The following is a 20,021-nucleotide window of genomic DNA, read 5'->3' as shown; positions in this document are numbered from 1 at the left end:
GTGCTTTGGCTGATTTACAGCTTTCAACACAACATTACAGATTTATTTAATTGTATCTCCTCCAAAAATTATCCTTTGTGCACATTTTTTCTACTACTCAGGAATGGCAGAGGTCAAAAAATGGAGGGCTGGACAGAGATGACCCTACACATTTTAATGCCTCAGGCAGAAGGTTCAAGGGAGCTTTCTCAGTGGTGGTAAAACATATAATAAACTCAATAATTGATAATTTGCTGGCCTTTGATGGTAGCCTGAGATCTGCCACCTGAGGTGGGAACCTCAGTCTACTTAATAGTAGGAGCTGCCCCGAGGCCTGACGTTAGAAGATACAAAGAAGCAGTGCATCCCAATGGGAAGAAACAGATAATGAATCATATGTGATGGTGAGTGATGTGTTGAAGGAGGGACAAAAGCTCCTCATTTGGGCTTGGGTGCCAGCATTCACTGAGGGCCCACCACACTAACCTTTGCTCTGTGCTTTCTAGGTACAGGTCCAAGCTTTCCAGGCGCGTGACAGAGCCATGGTCCCCCCTGCAACACTTTACCCAGGGAACACATGTTTTACCTTTGAATAGGAGCAAACGGCAATTCATGGAAAATCTGACTGCTGATTGAACTACCATTGGCTATGCTCACCTGAGTGCGGACCAAAGGTGGACATACTACCCCAGAAGGAGCATGACATGTCCCCCACTCCTCCCCTAACACCCCATACAGTCCAGCCACACCTGGAGGGCAACACATTGACTTTCTGCTCTGTTCTTTGTAGATATGGTTAACGAATGATTACTCAAACTCCTTCAATCCAATTTCCTCCAAATGTTTTGAACTATACAGCCAATGGGCAGGGATGATGGAGGCTGTAGTCCTACAACATATGGGAAGGTATTCGGTTGGGGAAGGCTGTGATTACTGAATTTTAGTCAACGTTTTGCTTGCCAGTGACACATTAATGCAAGTCCAACATTGCCAAAAGTGGAAGGAAGCCCCCATCCTTCAACTCATAAAATTCAGATTACATCTATTCCCCCTACCATTCATTAACAACTATTCTACATAGCATACTGGAGCAATACCCATGTCTTTCCCTGCAGAAAATCTTATTGTTTCCAGTACACTATTCTCTGCTTTCCCCCACTTACCCAGAGGTAAGGGATCTACACACCACTCATTCTGCATTGAAGAGACTTTAAGAAAGAAAGAAATCCACAACACAGGTGTCATTTCAGGCACATTTCCAATGTTTTGAACATTTGAGACATTCATCTTAAAACTCATGCACTGAAGTTCTAGACAGAAGTAAAGGGAGTCAAAGTCTGCAGAAAAGTTAGTTTTGGCAAAATTAGAAATGAAAACAAAATGCTAACAAAATGCAGATGGGTTCATCTGTCAATATAAAAGAAATTGCAGGAGGTTTTTTCCCCTACTTCTAATATGATGTGCGGGTGAGCGACCCACTGCTCCGTGGCATGAACACTTCATCAAAACTCAATGACCAGGAATTCTGTGTTTAATGCATAGCTGTGATGTAAATCTAGATGTAGCGTATAATGAAAATACTTGTGATCTCAATGCAGCCACACATATTGAATGTAATACTTGTTAGCAAATTGGTATGAACATTTCAAAAACTCTAGGATCAGATTGCAAACATATACACAGAACTATTATCTGAAGCATTATAGCAAAATTAAAATGTGGTTGGCATAATGCACTACAGATACAAATCACACCTTGTATGTAAACAAGGTCAGGGACTTGTTTAATGTGTGTGGGTAGAAGAATGTAGTTTTATTTATTTTCCCCCCATACTGTTGTGTGTTGCCTTAAGCACAGTATGGAAATGTGATGAAGAAGACTGCAATCCTGTATCTTGGAGCAAGTCCCATTGAGATTCTGAGCAGACATTTATAGGATTTAAATTTCATGCATTTTCTTATTTAACAGATTTTCAAAACACCTTTCAGAAAAATTAACTTTCCAAGGTGGTTTACGGAAATAAATAAAGTAGGCATAAAAATCACAATAAAGTGGTAAGATTTTTAACTTAGTAAAATAACAAAAACAAAATATTAAAATATTAAAATGATAGCAGCAAATAAAACTATCAGCAACAGGTAAAACAGCTAGATTAGAATAGCAGCAGATGGAGGGAAATGAAAACACAGCACCTTAAATCATCCACATGTCAGGTGCAATAAAAAGGTCTCTAGAACCTCCTGAAGGCCAAAAAAGAGGGAGCCCTGGGAAGAGTATTTAGCAGACGTTGGGCAGCTAAGATCTGACTTAGCTAGACAAGGCTGCAGTTGTGAAGCCACCATAGCTGGTAAACTGCACTCCTGGCCACTGAACACCTATGACTCCACAGGGAGCACAGAGTCCAGGAGTTCTCCCCAGCTGCATTCTTGCTCCTTTAGGGCTAGGGTGGAGAACTGGATTTGGATGGTGGGTTGGATCCAGAACTTCTCCACCCTTGTGGAACACTTCTGACAGGTGGACAGGGTTGCCCACCTGTTGATCACCCGAGTTGCATGACCTCAGGTGATTCAACTTCAAAGAAAGGAACTGAGAGCACAAACAAGGGTTTCTCCTTACACCTGGAAGAGGCCACGGAATTGCAGGAAGTGAGAAATTCCTGCTAACATGCAGAACCAGGGATGCTGTCACAATACCATTTTAGTGGTTTGAATGCAAAGAGGTTGTTTCCCGCTGCTTCAAGTCTTTTTCTGACATCCCTATACACACCAGAAGGAGGATGGGTACGTCTTCACCTGATTTGCTCCTCAAACAACAATTCACTGAGGCTGTCATCTGCACATGCTCAATGGCTGTCTTTAATGTGTATACCTCAGCTTAACCATGGCTTCTGTTTTCCAACAGGATGGAAGCTGGTTTCAGAGACGACATGGGAGAGAGGGAGAGAGACTCAGGAAACTAAGTGCAGGGAGGGGTATTAAAGGAAGAAGGTGCAAATTGGGAAAAGCCTGGGAGGAAACAGCAGAGTGGCAGGGAGACTTCCCATATACTTTTCAAAATCCTGCAGATGTGTCAGGTTGCTACACAGCTGCGAGGTGCACATCTTCCTATTGCAAATATGAATATTGCACAGCTTAAAGTGACTGGATGCATAAAAACTGACTCCTTTTGGAAATAAAGCATTGTCAAGGCCTATAAGTTTAATTAAAGCATATACTTCGACACCTTGGCCTTTGCAAAATTCCATTTGGTTCCTGCTTATTTTGTTATTGTCTGATGTGTATATTTTGGATTTTCCCTTTTATTCAGCATGAAAATCTGTGGACCAGATTTTCTGCTTTCCATGTTTATATGTGGGCAAGGCGGGGGGAATACTGCAGCAGGCCTACCTTCTCGTCTTCTTTATCTCTCAGCATCTGGAAAGCAGGAAGGACTTGGTCAAATGTCAGTGAAAGGAAAGCTTCTTGAGGGGACACTGTCGGATCAAGTATATCCTGGTCTCCATTTTTAAAAAGAAAGAAAGAAAGAAAGCTTAAAGATGTGCACAAAACATTTCATATGGGAAGCGGTGAGTCCAACACACATTTCCTTTTCACTGATTTTTAAACAAAATAAAAGCAGGAGTTGAGGGATTCCCAGAAGACTCATCTGCAACCGTCTCAGAGCCCAGAATCCGAGCTTCCTGCAGGGCTCTAAGAAAACCAAGATTTGTATCTAGAGTTCCAGATTTGAGTCCATATTTGGCAGGAAAGGAATAACATGCTGGCTGCACACTGCAAAAACAAGTGAGAGAGTAAGGAAAGCAAGTACTTGCTTGAAAGAAACATGTTGCAAGGCATGTGAAACAAGGGCAGATTGTATAGCCTTCAGCAGCATCTGTAAATTACAAAAACAAACACTTTTCAGGTTAGAGAGTTGACTATTAGAGCAGGCAAAAGGTACATATACCAGTTTGGGCTATTGATTTATAACTGTATTGACATTTTTGTGGATTTATTATCTCTTGATGCATGCTATATTTTCAGAGTTGATTTGTTATCCAACCTGAGGCCTTTAAGAATGTTGCAGGCAAAAGAGAAATCCACATACATAAATAAATGTTTAAATGGGTATGAATGATCTGTCAGATATCCAACTTTTGCCTAAAAATGCATTGAATTCAGGGGGATTCCAGGCAGCTATTTACTGAGCCACTGGAGTGCAATTTTTGCAGTGTCCAAACGATGCCATCATCATTAAAAGGCAAGCCCATATTTTTGCATCCATTTAATCCAGATTTAACCTTTCCAGCAAAGATCTGAGAAGTGTATTTTTTAAAATAAATAAATAACTAAATAAATCTGGAAGCACCCTATGATAATCAAGGGTTTGAATTATCAAGGTTCATGTAAGAATGTATTTAACATTTTAAACTCAATTAATCTACAACAGTAAATTTAGTTTAAGTTCTGGCTGGTTTACATTCCGGACAATATAAATACCATTCTAATATAAGTGCCATTCTCATATAGTACTAATTATCCCACATAGATGATTCTAGGAGACGTAAAGTGGCATTTTCTGGGTGTATAAGTCTTTATGGTTAGGAAGGCAAGGAGTCTCCTTCTGACTGCCTACACACCATGTTTTCATGGGATATGAGGTTGCTGGTCAAGAAACCAGCTCCACCCAGTGAAACTGCAGAGATGGATTTGGCACTCATGCCAAAGATGGCTGTGAAACCAGCTTAAAATCATCATTTATAAGTCTGTTTTCTAGTTCTACCTGTGCTGGTAATGCTCTCTAGAGGTGCCAGTCTCTTCGGCTGATAAAACTGGTAGTTAGAGTCAAACTTTTTAACTTGTTCTGTTTGGCGGTACAAAATCTTGGCTTCCTCAAGAGGAAAATTGTGTGTGAGGGGGTGCTACTGCAGAGTAGATGAGAGGAAAGGAAAGCTCAGTTGCACACCCTCAAATGGAAAATCAGAGTTGGCTACAACCCAGTATCTCTTTCTCAGAGGTTGATACACATGAGATGTGCTCCATGACAGATGGTGTGTTTGAACCCCCCATTCCCCCGTAACTTACTTATGAGGACTTCCTCAGCCAGAGGATGGCAAGTCACATTAGACTGAGCAGCCATTTCAGCGAATCTTGGGTTCCACTTCCAAATGGTACCAAGATCTCAATAGGGAAGTGCTTCTCAAGGTCTCTAGATGGCTACCACCAGCATTACATGGAATCAAAACCAGATGCTTATCCCCACTGCCTGAGGTGTAATGGATGGCTAGCAAACAAACTGCTTTTGGGATGGCGGCACCCTGATTGTGGAACCCTCTTGCCAGAGAGGCCTGCCTAGTGCCTACCTTGTCATGTCAGGAATGGGCAAAGAATGCTAAAACAAAACAAAAAAATCTCAGGTCTTTCCCGGAAATTTACTATTCATTCTTGCTGATGAGCCTTACCTTGCTCTCTTAAGAATTTTGTTGCTTTACAAAAAATATTTGTGCCTTAAGGCACCCTGAAATATTTTAAGCCTGGGGTAGAAATACCTGTAATAAACACTGCCAGTCAGTTTAGACAGTACTGAGCCTGATGGACCAATAGCCATCATTATAAGGCAACTTCTTGTTTCACAAATTACTCTAAAAGCCATTGAAGCAAGCAGTGTAATATGTTGTTAGTGCTCCTCTGTCTCTACTGATGTGTCAAAAAGTTACTGTAGTTTGGCGGGTTGAATGTTGTTTTTTAAAAGAGGCAAGTGGGACACAGTCATAGCCTATGCATACCGCAAGATGCCACAATCTGAACCAAACCACCACATATATGGTAACTACAAATTATGTTTCATATTACGTAAATAAGCATAAAAGTTCTCCTGAAAGCCAATAGGACAAAGGCAAACTTTTATTTCATTCTCCCTAGCCAAATGCCACAGGATGTCTGTGCTTTGTAATTTTAGTTTATTGCTCATTCCTGCCCTTTCCTCATCTTTCCTTAATTAGACAGCATCTTTCCTTAATTAGACAGCTCTGAATATTGGCATTAGCAAACTATTGCCAATAGGATATAGTGTGACTTAATTATTCTAAAGCGAAGTGGTGACATTTCCTTGGCAGTGGTCCTCTACCTTATGGTAATAAGGTACACACAAAGGGTGCCACCATGATGGTTTTAGTTGGAAAGGGGTGCAGCTCTTCTGAATGGAAAGCTAAAAGTATTTAAGCAGGAAACAAAAGGCAGGGAAATCAGGCCATCTCCTGATGGTCACACAGAGGTAAAATACACACTGCACATTTCAAGAACATGGCTTCCCCCAGAGAATCCTGGGAACTGTAGTTTATTAAGGGTACTGGGGATTATAGTTCTGTGAGTTCCCAGGATTCCTTCAGGAAGTCATTAGAAATTGGCACCACTGTAACTTTTACTCCTAATGCTGTCATATGTGGGCCGATTTTTTTTAACCCAAATTGTAGAACAAAACAAAAAACAATATAGGCACATGGTATGCAAACAGCAAAAGATCTAGCCTCACATGGTTTTGAAATTCCATATGACAACTACTCCAAATCTTTTTATGACTCCCTTGGGGTCCCCCCCCCCCATCTCCTCTCCCAAAGTTCTCTCCAGTTCCACTTAAGTACACAAGAAATAAGAAATGAACATTAAACTATAGCAGAACAATTAAAACCCTGGTAAAGCAAGTGTCAATTTGAAACCCCTCTAAGTGCCATTGGCAGGTCTGGAATCTAAACATTAGCTACATAAAGCAATTTAAATTTGTATATTGCCAACAGTGATTTGTGCAAAGGCACAAGTCCTATCTGAGAGTAATGGGCATATTTGAAAAGAGTGTTCTCAGTACTATCCATTAGGAATATCTAAATGAAGAGCGGAGTAAAAGAGGACACCATGAAGCACACTATATCCGGAATGAAAACATAACACTATTAAAAGCTGCAGCAAGGGTGCCCCTGTGTGGACACAACAAAATACACTGATCTGTACAAATGGGATCTTTAGTGAAGGTCTACTCAAAACGTCTTTAAAGAAAACTTTCTGCCCTAGTTAACAGACTACAAATAAGTAAAAGCAACCATGATATATTTCAAGAAAGAAACCCACTTCATGGTTTATTACACTTCTTCCCAAAACATTTTGTAACTGATACCTGTCTGGTAATAAATCACACTAACACATCCTACAAGTTTTTTAAGTGTGTATATTGTGAATAGCATAATTAATTCAGCAAGATCTGAATGTGTGTGTATAGACAGACAGACAGATAGATATCAGAGAGAATACTACTATTATTGTGACAACAACAACACCTACTATATTTGCATCAAAAATATCCTAATAGCCTTAGAGCATCTATTGCTATTTAGGATGTAACAAAAGCATAACAATTCCAAACTGCAAATTACTAGCAGCTCCTAGTTTTACCTTTGACCAAACTACACCTTACATTAGACATAGTTAGGTATTGTAGAATTCTTTCTAAAAAATTTCAGAGCAGCTATAAGGGGCTTCAGGAGTCAGACTCCATCGCACAAAGTGGGGGCTAACTCTTCTTCCCATCCCATAGTCCTGATGAAACCACACACCCTTCTATTTGGCATGGGAGTGAAGCAGCCATTCAGGAGATAGCATTCTGGGACTGATAAATCAAAAACTTTGTTGAGGAATAGCAGGAAAATCAAATGCCCTAGAAGACTGGGAGTGAAAAAGGCAAGTGTGTTCCAAGTTCCGTCCATTTTTGCAGGAAAAAAGTCACCACATTTTGGGGACTTTTCCACATGCTGAAATTACATAGCCAATGAACCTTCAGGATTGGCGCTGGTATTGTCATTGTGCTTTCTTAAATCCAGTGCCAGAAGTAGCTCTCTTTGCAATACAAGAGAGGAACAGTAGGCTGCAGAAGATAGCCACTGGTGAGATGTTTCAAGAGTGCATTGCAGTGTTTACCTGAGTTCAGTCTCCTTTGGAATGAGGTCACTGAATGTGGACTACATGCTTCTCCCTGTCCCCATTTCATCATCGCAACAACCCTGTGAGGTGTGTTAGACTGAATGAGCTTGATGGGCCTAAGTCCACCCATTGAGCTTCATGGCTGAGTAAAGGTTTGAACCAGGCATAGGCAAACTCCGGCCCTTCAGATGTTTGGGACTACAATTCCCATTATACCCTAGCAAACAGGACCAGTGGTCAGGGATGATGGGAACTGTAGTCCCGAACATCTGGAGGGCCGGAGTTTGCCTATGCCTGAACTTGAACCCTGATCTCCTAGGTCTCTCCAAGGCTAAACTCCCCCACCAGTCCTGCTCTCCACTCTCTTTTAGGGCTTTTGCCTGGCTGGAATGTGTCCTTCAACAGTAATAATGCCTCTTTCTTGCCTGGCTGAAGGATGGTAGGGCACTGTAAGAAATGTTCTAGTTCTCTTGAGAATAACTTGGGGATATCTTCAAGGATGAGACAAAAGGTCATTTTCCAAGGAGCGAGTGCATGATAACTATAAACCGAGTGGCTTCAGAAATGATAAGAAATAAAATGCAGCCAGTGCCTCAGAGACATACTGCACAATCCTCCTCAGTTGCGTTTTCTTAGCTTATCACATGGATTTGAGAATCCATGTGATAAGTTAACAGCGCCTTATGTATATGTGGTGCCCAAGTACATAAAGTAGATCTTTATCATTATTTACTAGACTGTTCATTGTATTCTGAACTAAGAGCAAAGTTTATCGTGAAATTGTTAAGTAAGATACCTGATGATGATCCAGCAAAAATTACATATTTGTTGTCCAAGTGTGACAAATTTGTGACAGTTAGAAGATTTGCAGTGGAAGCCCAAAAGCTGAGGAGAAATTTTATCGAGGCTAATATGGTAAATGCAATTATTTAATTGGATGATTTAATTTAGAAAGTTACCTGGACGCTTTAAAATGTATTAAGTTTGCTTAACCACTTGTATTTTGATATAGATTTTCTTTTATTCTTTTTAAACCTTTGCATACATATTATGTTATTACTGGTATTTTGACATATTTTAATATAAAGGCATACTTTGGTGCACACTGTTCTTCAAGATTTTATCAGTTTATATTATTTTCCTTTTCTTTGGTTGATATGACCAAGGTGGTTGAAATAACACTAAAGTTAAACCACACGATCCCGTGTACTGGGAAGGAAGTCCCTCGAAGTTCAACGGAGCTTACTCTCAGGTAAGTGGGCACAGGTTACCTGGGAGTTCGCCTCATTGAACTGTGTGGGACTGCAATAAGATCAAACGTATCCATTCTTAAGGAAATCAGCCCTGAGTGCTCACTGGAAGGACAGATCCTGAAGCTGAGGCTCCAATACTTTGGCCACCTCATGAGAAGAGAAGACTCCCTGGAAAAGACCCTTATGCTGGGAAAGATGGAGGGCACAAGGAGAAGGGGACGACAGAGGACAAGATGGTTGGACAGTGTTCTCGAAGCTACAAACATGAGTCTGACCAAACTGCGGGAGGCAGTGGAAGACAGGAGTGCCTGGCGTGCTCTGGTCCATGGGATCATGAAGAGTCGGACACGACTAAACGACTAAACAACAACAGACCCGCACAGGATCAGACCTCCTGAACCAGACGCAGAATCATAGAATCATAGAGTTGGAAGAGACCACAAGGGCCATCGAGTCCAACCCCCTGCCAAGCAGGAAACACCATCAGAGCACTCCTAACATATGGTTGTCAAGCCTCTGCTTAAAGACCTCCAAAGAAGGAGACTCCACCACACTCCTTGGCAGCAAATTCCACTGTCGAACAGCTCTTACTGTCAAGAAGTTCTTCCTAATGTTTAGGTGGAATCTTCTTTCTTGTAGTTTGGATCCATTGCTCCGTGTCCGCTTCTCTGGAGCAGCAGAAAACAACCTTTCTCCCTCCTCTATGTGACATCCTTTTATATATTTGAACATGGCTATCATATCACCACTTAACCTCCTCTTCTCCAGGCTAAACATGCCCAGCTCCCTTAGCCGTTCCTCATAAGGCATCGTTTCCAGGCCTTTGACCATTTTGGTTGCCCTCCTCTGGACACGTTCCAGTTTGTCAGTGTCCTTCTTGAACTGTGGTGCCCAGAACTGGACACAGTACTCCAGGTGAGGTCTGACCAGAGCAGAATACAGTGGCACTATTACTTCCCTTGATCTAGATGCTATACTCCTATTGATGCAGCCCAGAATTGCATTGGCTTTTTTAGCTGCCGCGTCACACTGTTGGCTCATGTCAAGTTTGTGGTCAACCAAGACTCCTAGATCCTTTTCACATGTACTGCTCTCAAGCCAGGTGTCACCCATCTTGTATTTGTGTCTCTCCTTTTTTTTGCCCAAGTGCAATACTTTACATTTCTCCCTGTTAAAATTCATCTTGTTTGTTTTGGCCCAGAAGAGCGCAAAAGAATGATCTCGCTGGCAACTCACCCTGAACAGTTTTCTCAAGGCATCTCCCAGCAGCAAAAAGAGGGGAAATGCTTAACCCAGATCACTGACAAAAAAAACCAACACAAAACAGCGGCTGCATCTGCGGGGACTGGATCCAATACATTGTCTGGTGCGGACAAGTTTCACCAATATTTGGACTCTAACTCCCATCAGCCGCAGCCAGCACGGCCAATGGTCATGGATGATGGGAGTTGTAGTCTAGGGAACATCTGGCGGGCCGCTGCTTTCCTGGGACTAACCGTGAGGGGAATCCTTCAAGAACCGGAAGGATAGGCTGCTTGTGACCACCATGCCCGCCGTTTCTCCCGCCCTCCAGCTGGGCGGCAGGGAAAAGCTTGCGCACAGCGCGCCGCCCCCCGACGCGGAGAAGCAGGCAAGCAGGTAGGGCGCCCGCCCACCAATATCCGGGTCTCGGCATCTGGGGCCGCCCATTGAGCTGCGGACGCCGCCTCTTTTCTGTGACGGCTCGGGTAGCCGGCGGAGCGAAGGAGGTTGAGGCAGCAACTTGGAATCAGCTGAAGCAGCCTCGCAGGGGGGCTGCCTTGGCGCGGAAGAAGAGCTGACGCTGCAAACCCCTGCGCAGGTGCCCGCGGCGCTCCAAGGAGGAACTGGGCGTGTGGGACACCTGAGGGTCATTCTCCCCAGCTTTCTCTGGGGCTCGGTTCAGGTCCTGCCTGTTTGCCGGCTGCTTGCTCAAGGGAGGCGAAGCGACTGCCCAGGTCAGTTCCTACTTCCTCGCGAGGGCTGTTTGTTTGCAATAAGGCTGCATGCACCCCCCCTGGGTTTGAAGCACATCTCCCTCCCGCACCCTCCCCCGCCCCCCGTGCCAGATTTACGTATAAGCTAAACAAGCTATAGCTTAGGGCCCCACTCTCTTGGGGCCCCACTAAAAAATTTCCCCTATTAATATACTTCTTCTTAATTGTATTTCAGTTCAACAATTAGTTTGATAAAATGCATATTTTGTTATGTGCAAATGGCTTTAGATACCTATTAGGTCCATAACTTGCCATATAGCATATATTCAACACAAAAAACAGGGACAATTTGTTGTTGACAAAGGACAGCTGGACATATAAAGGGCCCCATTACCTTCAGTAGCTTAGGGCCTCATCAAACCTAAATCCGGCCCTGACGCCGACGCCCCCCAAATTCTGGGAACTTTAGTTTTCCTAGCCCAGAGCTACAGTCCCCAGCACCCTTTAGAAACTACAGTTCTCAGGATTTGTGTGTGGTTTAAATGGGTGCTGTGCGTGCAAGTATCCCCATTAGCTGTTATCATTTCACTCCTCATCGACAATCATTTACTTCCAGAGTTTGCTGAAACTGCGCAACTGCTATCTAGTTACAGAGGTCAGCCTTCACAGTTGCCCAGTTTCTCCAATGCCAGCTGCCTCTGTTACTCTCCCAAATAAAAATCAGAGTTTATTGGAAGTAGATCTCATCGGTTTCCAACAAAATTGGCATGTAGAAGACGGGACTGTTCAGTTGTCGTGTTTTTCTCAGGCATGCTGAGCCTTGGGTTCCCTCTGACTTTTCAATTATATATTAGTTTTGTAGCAGACTGCATCCCAAAGGCTCAGGGCAGAGAATGCAGGTATTAAAAGACAATAGAAACGCGAGCCACACTTCTGTGCAAAATTAAGTGCACTTAATCATGTTGCCTGGTGGTCACCAATTATACTATTGATTTTCTCGTCCATTTGCTAGCTGAACTCTGAAAGCCAACCAGAATGGCACATGTCTTTAATAAGGAACTAGAATAATTGCTAGTTTGGGAGTAGATCGGGAGTGATGATGAAACTGATGAGAATGATGCAAAACAAATACTAAAGATACACTGAGTTTTTGCTTGGTAGTACCATGCAACAATAAGGGCAAAGTTCAAATGGATTGTTCTTCAAAACCCGGATTGGTTTCGAACAATACAAACAAAAAATTTGCTTAGAATGCAAACAGCCCTATTATGCAATTGTCATATGAAGCTGTCCCACATTTATTTCTATGCAAGCATGTTCTGGGTTGTGACCTAAATGCCTCTTAACCAAGAATCCCTGTATAACTGGTTTGTAAGTGAAGCTGTCATATCTCTATAGCCTACATTGCAGTAGCAAGGAGTTTCACATGCAACGTTGTAAACCCAGTTTTCTTATGGCTTTTATATCATTTCAGAAGAGAAAAGTCATGCCTTATTTCGAAAGCAAAAAAATATTATTTGGCCTAATGGCAGGGGCTGCTGGAATAACCTTGGGCCTCATTTGGTATCGAAAGACACAGAAATGCAGTAAAGCCATGTACTTGCCTACCTTTTTGAATTCAGAGGGCAGTTTTGACTTGGTAAATTTTCCACATGAAGCTCATAATGAACAAGGAACTGTGATGCTATTGCAAGGAAGGCAGCTTCAGGTACTGGAAAAAATGAATGGTTTAATAGCAACTGTGGAAGAACTTAAGAGAGAAGTAAAATTTCTGAGAGAAGCAATTCCAAAGTTGGAAGAACTTGTCCGGGATGAACTCCAGGGGAGAACAGATTCTCGCAGGAGCAGCCCTTTGCACAGAGGAACAAAGAAGAGGAAGACTGAGATTGGCAAAGGTGTGTCAGATACCAACAGTTCTGAAGAAGCAGAAAGTGAAGGCGGGTAGGTATTTATGAATTATTTCAGGTCTATCCCAACCTCTAATTATATATATAATCTCACTATTTTGAGTGTAAGTAATTTGCAAATCCACTCTCTAGATCATGGCTTGTTAGCTTTACCTGTAGTTATCCAAACAGCAGCTCCTGGTTCAGTTATAATGACAATTTGCCATTGGAAACAGAAACAAATGTTTCTGATCTCTGTGGCATTGCTGAAGGAAAATGGGAGTGGGGTACGAGTCTGAGGCTCAGTCGTTTCAGGTGAAGCTGTGGTGGGAAGTGTTTGGTTTTAAACCTGAGCTAGCTGCCCACCCCAAGGCAGGGGGGAAGCAATATTGGAAATCAGTGGCAGGTAAACTGCATTCTCAACATTTTATTAGTACTATTATTATTTTATTACATTTGTTAGTTGCTTTATCTTGCCCAAGGCAACTCAGAGCAACCAAAAAATCCAGCCAGTTTGCATTGCATGAAGTAGCCCAAAATCTTTCAAATATCAGTATATTTTAGGAAAGCCTATGGCAAAGGGATGTATTGCCTTCGCTCTTCCAAACTCGCCCTCAGTTTGGCTTTTGTATGATTGTTTTCAAATATTACGCACTAGTTGTGCTCCTTGGTTTGCTTCAACTCCAGAAACCTTTAGCATTGCAGCTGAGTAGAACTTGCACTTCTTGGTCTCCTCCCATCTTAAGAGCTGTTAACAATGGAAAATACAATTCCTTTGGTGAAACATTATCCCTTCTGCTTTTGTGTCAGCACTTCTACCGATAATATCTAATACTGGATCGCTCCTGTATCACTTTCCAGTGCTGACGTTGCCTGGAAATGGTTTAGTTAATTCCAATTCACTATAAAATTTAAATCTACAGCAGTGTGCTTGTGCCAGAAATTCCACTCAGAAAAATATCCACCAGACTGTCATATCTGGTGTTGTAGGTGCATGTTGATGTACTATGTATTATGTATTTAATAGAAGGCATAAGCTGTGCCTTCCCACCTTGTAAAACCAAGGCAGTTTCCATTGATCAGTACAACTTTAGTAAGAAGGGAAAAGGTAATGAAACATAGCAAAACAAACCCCCCAAAATAATAACATAGCAGACCCACTTAATAATAACCTCTGGGAGAAGAGATTGTGAAGTAGCTCTTAATTTCAATGGAACACAAAAAAGACAGCCTCAACTTAGATAACAAAGTTTCTGTGCATGCTTATAATTGTATCATAACCAAGCTAATAATGTAGTATTTGCCTAGATACATTATATTGTTGTTTCTGTGCAATTATTTATCAAATAAGTGCTAATATTTGAGTACCGAGAGTGTCTTGTGACAGCTCTAGAAACACATTTGCCAAGACTCCTTATTCTGCCCTCTCTTTGCTGGATTTGCTTCAGAGTAAGTGGATTCAATTTACTGTTTGCTTGCTTGCTTGCTTGCTTGCTCATTTTTTTGTTCATTCATTCATTCATTCATTCACCTGATGGTCACAGGGTAGTTTTCAGTATAAAAATACATAACATAATAACAAACCGAACAATATCCTCACACACAATTTAAAAGGCAATTTTAATTAAATCAGAAAATAGATTAAATTAAATCACAATTTAATCAGCCAAAGGCCTAAATATAGAGAAAAGTTTTTGTTTGGCACCTAAAGATATGTAATGAAGGTGGCAGGTGAGCCTCCCTGGGGAGAGCATTCCACAAAAAGGGAGCCACTGCAGAAAAGGCCCATCCTAGTATTGCCGCCCTCTGGACCTTTTTTGAGGGGCCTCAGATGATAAATTTTATATATATATATATATATATATATATATATATATATATATATATATACACACACATACACACAAACAAAATATATATATACAAAACTAATAAAATGTGTGTGTGTGTGTGTGTGTGTGTACACACACACACACACACACATTTTTATTAGTTTTGTAACATATCATTTCCAAAAGTCATATAACGTAATTTCTTATCTTATGCAATGTTTTAGACTTCCGTCAACACCTCTGATGGTTTTTCGTTCTTTATCACTTATTCTGCATTTCTTATATTCTCTATTACTCTTAATTGTCATTAACGAATAATTCTCCTCATAGTCTTTCTTGCAATATTTCTAATAGTCCTCCTTACAAAACTTCTTGCACTCTTGACGTTCTCCTCCAATACATCATGTTTCAATAGAACCGGTCTGAGAATTGGCCACTAGAGGGCAATCATATGAAGGTCACCGCTTTTATCTTTGTGGGAGCATTTTTTTGTACATGGATGAGTGGCTGGTGGTGTCAGTTTTTAACTTGCATTACACCAAACAAATATTGGAATGATCCATACAGGTGACAACCTTTAATGTTTTATGTATAAATTACAGAAAAGAAAAGCAGGAAACTGAAATGCTGATTGTAAAATGTTTTCCTTGCTCAAGTTGCTTGGTTAGTTTTTAAATATATATATTTCAGTCTGTTGGTGTTCTATGCGCCAATTCTTCAGAGCACTGACTAGAATTCACAGGCAGAGGGAGAAGGAAATGGAGAACTCCCAGCTAACTTCATTCAGTGGCTACATTCCCCTACCGTGCCCCCCCCAAACCCTTTCCCTTCCTTGTGGCTCTCTTGGGATCCCCAGAAGTGTGGAGAGCATTGAGACCCTGCCATACCTGCATAGATGAAAACCACGCCAAATTCAAGGTGCAGAGGTTTTGGTTTGCCTAGAAGTGTCCTCTTGACATATATGACCTTCCTTTGTTTGTAATCTAAGCTGGGAAGATAAACTATGAATTACACTGTCTCCTCACTTTCCCACTCCCTGTCTTGACTTGATTTTGTCTAGCATTTGCAGAAGCTAAAAAGTGGTACTTATGGCATGCGGGGGGGGGGGAGCCCACTCAAAATTGTTGCAAACTTAATAAGAACTCCAAGAATAAGTACTCGATGCATCATATGAAAACGTCTTGATGCATTAATTTTTATTTGTACAGCAAATCTTGTAATATCCATTACAAACTTTTCAACCTTGTGAGAACAAGGCCTTGACAGAATGTTTTTGTTTTTTAAGCCTGGAACTGTTTTCGTTGGCAGGAAAGAGATAACTTTCCTCATCTCAAGGTCTTGGTGAGCAACATTGATCGCTATGCCTATAACCCTGGAAGGGTATTTGATGTGGTGCCGAAATGCTGCTAGCAGCAAAGTAGATGGTATCGTGAAGGAACCTGTAATCCCACATAGTAAATTTTTATCTTTGCTATTGCTCAGGGTCTTAAAGCACTTTCAGTTGGTAGCTTTCAACAAGTGAAATCTCTCTTGCTCTCTAATTTAAAGCATAAATATTGCACCAGAAACAAAAGGAGTGGGTAGTATGCTTTGAAAAATGCTTATCGTTAACATTTCACTGCATTCAGACTTAAGTTTCACTGAATTTGGTCAGTGTCCGAAGTAGTATGCTGTTTTGGCATCGGGAAAATGCTGCTTTAAAAACCCAGTGGGTGCATAGAAGGTAACAATGAAAAATTGGTTTTTAATAGTGGTATACAGTAGAAACGGGATACGGGGGGCACTGTGGGTTAAACCACAGAGCCTAGGACTTGCCGATCAGAAGGTCGGCGGTTCGAATCCCCGCAACGGGGTGAGCTCCCGTTACTTGGTCCCTGCTCCTGCCAACCTAGCAGTTTGAAAGCACGTCAAAGTGTAAGTAGATAAATAGGTACCACTCCGGCGGGAAGGTAAATGGCGTTTCTGTGCGCTGCTCTGGTTCGCCAGAAGCGGCTTAGTCATGCTGGCCACATGACCCGGAAGCCAATAAAGCGAGATGAGCACCGCAACCCCAGAGTCGGCCACGACTGGACCTAATGGTCAGGGGTCCCTTTACCTTTTTATACAGTAGAAGTGGACACTTTAGCAGAAGAATACATTTTAGCAGATTTCACTTAAACATGCAGTGCCTCAGAACCCAACCCCTGTGTAAATGGGGAGTTGCCTGTATTCTGCAAAAGCACAATTGATATTACAAAGTATGGCTTCTCCTCTCTCTCTCTCTTTCTCTAATTTCCATTAACTGAGCAACTTTCTTAAGATGGCATAACTGGTAAAATTGTTAAAGTTGCTAAGAGTGCTGGGTTTTGTCGCCTTTAGGAGAAGTTAAGCTATTCCCACCCACAAAACCCTTTGTGTTTTAGCTACATTACAGCTCATACTGACACTGAAGGAGAGTCTGAGGAAGAAAAAGAATGGATCAGTTCTCCCACATCTCCTCTGGCACCTGAAGAGAAGATAGAATTATTTAATCTTCTACAGAATGCGGACAGGTTGCATTATGGTTCAGACAATGAGAAAAGGGAGAGCTTCAAACTGCTGCTTGAAAATGAGGAAAAGGTATAAAGGGTCCACGCCACGCAAACATTTCATACTAAAAGCTATAATTCAGTGTGCTATATGTCATTCTCTTTAATGTTTATGTAATGTTAAAATTGGGATGCGGGTGGCGCTGTGGGTTAAACCACAGAGCCTAGGACTTGCTGATCAGAAGGTCAGCGGTTCGAATCCCCGCGACGGGGTGAGCTCCTGTTGCTCGGTCCCTGCTCCTGCCAACCTAGCAGTTTGAAAGCACATCAAAGTGCAAGTAGATAAATAAGGACCGCTCTGGCGGGAAGGTAAACGGCGTTTCCATGCGCTGTTCTGGTTTGACAGAAGCGGCTTAGTCCTGCTGGCCACATGGCCCGGAAACTGTACGCCGGCTCCCTCAGCCAATAAAGTGAGATGAGCGCCGCAACCCCAGAGTCGGCCATGACTGGACCTAACAGTCAGGGGTCCCTTTACCTTTACCTTTTTTATGTTAAAATTAAAGGAGGTACCGCAGAAGGTGCCACAGGAAATTATTACAACTCAGTCCTTGCTCTGATAGAAGAATTAGATTTTCTCAGCCACAAAATGTTGTGGCTAGAGCACTAAACAAATGTGACATTCCTGCAACATAATCTCTGCTTCAGCAGAAGGTGCCTGGATTCTGCACAACAAACTAGCAACAACTCTCCATTTTGTTGGAGGGTAACTGGGAAAAATTATGGATTTGCGGTGGCTGTTTATTTCAAAGCCCTATTTGTTGTTCCTCAGAAGTATCTGGAAAGACCAACAAAAGAAATCAGTGGCAGAATAGAATGAATGAGAATACAATAAGCTTTAATAGGTGCAGAATAACAAGCGAGGGCTAGCATAATAGGCATTTTAATTATGGCAAAAGAAATATGCGGTGAAGGCAATCTAATGTATCAAATTCTGTTTATCTGCAGTATAGAAATCATACTGGCTTTCTTTGGAGGCTTGCCCGAGCTTATGGAGACATGTTTGCAATAACCACAGAGGCTGAAGAAAAAAAGGACTATGCATCCAAAGGTCAGCTGAGTTATGTACTGAGTTTATAATACCAGAGGATTAGGTTCCCCTGCTCCAGCCCTGTGTTTCACTTGGGGGATACTGGAGCCAGCAGAAGGGCTGAGCACCAATCCTTTTAAAAAACTATCATGATAGGAGTTTTCTCTTCATACCTGGGTTGTTTTTCAATTACTAGACACAGTTCTAGGCATGGCTACCCATGTCCCACTAAAATAACAGACTTGTTTCAGGGCAAACATGGTTAGGATTAGTGTTAATCGTTTTAAGCCAGGTAACCTTTGAACTGGCTTTATAAAGTTCAACATTGTCCATTAATTATTATTATTTTATTAAATTTATATACCGCCCATCATCGAAAGATCACAGGGTGGCTCACAAACTATAACTAACTATGGTGGAACCATGGAAGCCGAACGCCTGTAAACTCGAAGGTTTCGACTCCCGAACGATTGAAAACCGGAAGTGATTGTTCCGGTTTTCGAATGATTTTCAGAAGCCGAATGTCTGGCACGGCTTCCGTAGCTTCCGATTCTGCAGCCAATCGGAAGCTGCGCCTTGGAAGTCGAATGTTTTGGAAGTCGAACAGACTTCCAGAACAGATTCCGTTCGACTTTGAAGGTACATCTGTATTGTTATCCTTATATTGCATAGCATGTTCGTCAGCTAATATGGTCAGGTTTATTGTTATATCACGAATAGTACTTTTATGTTCTGTGATGCATCTTTTGCAGGAAAGCTTGTGAGTGAAAATGCTGTAAACCTGGATCCATCAAGTGCTGAGAGTCACCAGTGGTAAGTCTGAAGGACTTGGATCCATCGAATCAAATCTTTCTTGTTACAGCCAATGACCAGTATTAAGAAAGCAAGAAATAAGTAAACACGAACCACGTAGAACACATTATCCAAATGTGTATAATAGGGCAAAATAAAATCAATAAAAGTAACATAAAATAAACTAAAATAGGCCACACTGAAAGCAATACAGTGGAACCTCTATTTATGATCATAATCCATTCTGGAGGCCCGTCCGCTGGGCAAAACCAGACACTAGTAGAGGCGCCGTTGTGCGCGTGCGCATTCGGCGGCAGCATATTTCTGCGCATGCATAGACAGTGGCAGCCACTTGTGCGCACGCGCAGATGGCAGAAGCCGCTTCTGCGCATGTGCAAATTGTGGCAAGCCCAGTGTTTACTTCCGGGTTTGCCGCGGTCGCAACTTGGAACATCGGCGAGAAGAGGCGGATGTAAGTTGAGATTCCACTGTAGATGCATTTTGATCTGAAAGGAGTTAAAAGGATGTAAAATGCATCTGATCATTCTGGGAATTAATAAAAAGGGGTTCAATAGAGTTGATCTTTCCAGAGTTATAAGGGCACTTGCATTCAGACTCTCTTTCCATTTAAGCATATCCCCCCCCAAAGACAGCTTCTTAAAAAGCAGAGACATCACCTTGCCAACAAAGGTCCATATAGTTAAAGCTATGGTTTTCTCAGTAGTGATGTATGGAAGTGAGAGCTGGACCATAAAGAAGGCTGATCGCCAAAGAATTGATGCTT

General features: G+C 41.9%; 1 protein-coding gene and 1 long non-coding RNA gene across 3 annotated transcripts in view; both read left to right on the top strand.

The window, feature by feature from the left end:
- The window catches only part of LOC310758318, a 166,206-nt gene that overhangs the window by 126,188 nt on the left and 19,997 nt on the right, over positions 1–20,021 (top strand). The window lies entirely within an intron of this gene.
- RMDN2 (regulator of microtubule dynamics 2) overlaps positions 10,871–20,021 on the top strand; it is a 29,148-nt gene continuing 19,997 nt past the window's right edge. The window contains exons 1-6 of one of the 2 annotated variants that reach the window (XM_083604345.1): positions 10,893–11,154; positions 11,750–11,898; positions 12,608–13,074; positions 17,254–17,449; positions 18,364–18,466; positions 19,198–19,258. In XM_083604345.1, the coding sequence (XP_083460471.1) occupies positions 12,620–13,074; positions 17,254–17,449; positions 18,364–18,466; positions 19,198–19,258 (815 nt within the window). In that variant the 5' untranslated portion in view covers positions 10,893–11,154; positions 11,750–11,898; positions 12,608–12,619. Of the gene's footprint in view, positions 11,155–11,749; positions 11,899–12,607; positions 13,075–17,253; positions 17,450–18,363; positions 18,467–19,197; positions 19,259–20,021 lie in introns of both variants that reach the window. The other variant, XM_083604344.1, reaches the window with a different exon arrangement.

Source organism: Podarcis filfolensis, assembly GCF_964270895.1.
Source record: "Podarcis filfolensis genome assembly, chromosome: 3".
Taxonomy (NCBI): domain Eukaryota; kingdom Metazoa; phylum Chordata; class Lepidosauria; order Squamata; family Lacertidae; genus Podarcis; species Podarcis filfolensis.
Note: the sequence above shows the minus strand (reverse complement) of the source record. Positions and strands in the feature narration are given on the sequence as shown.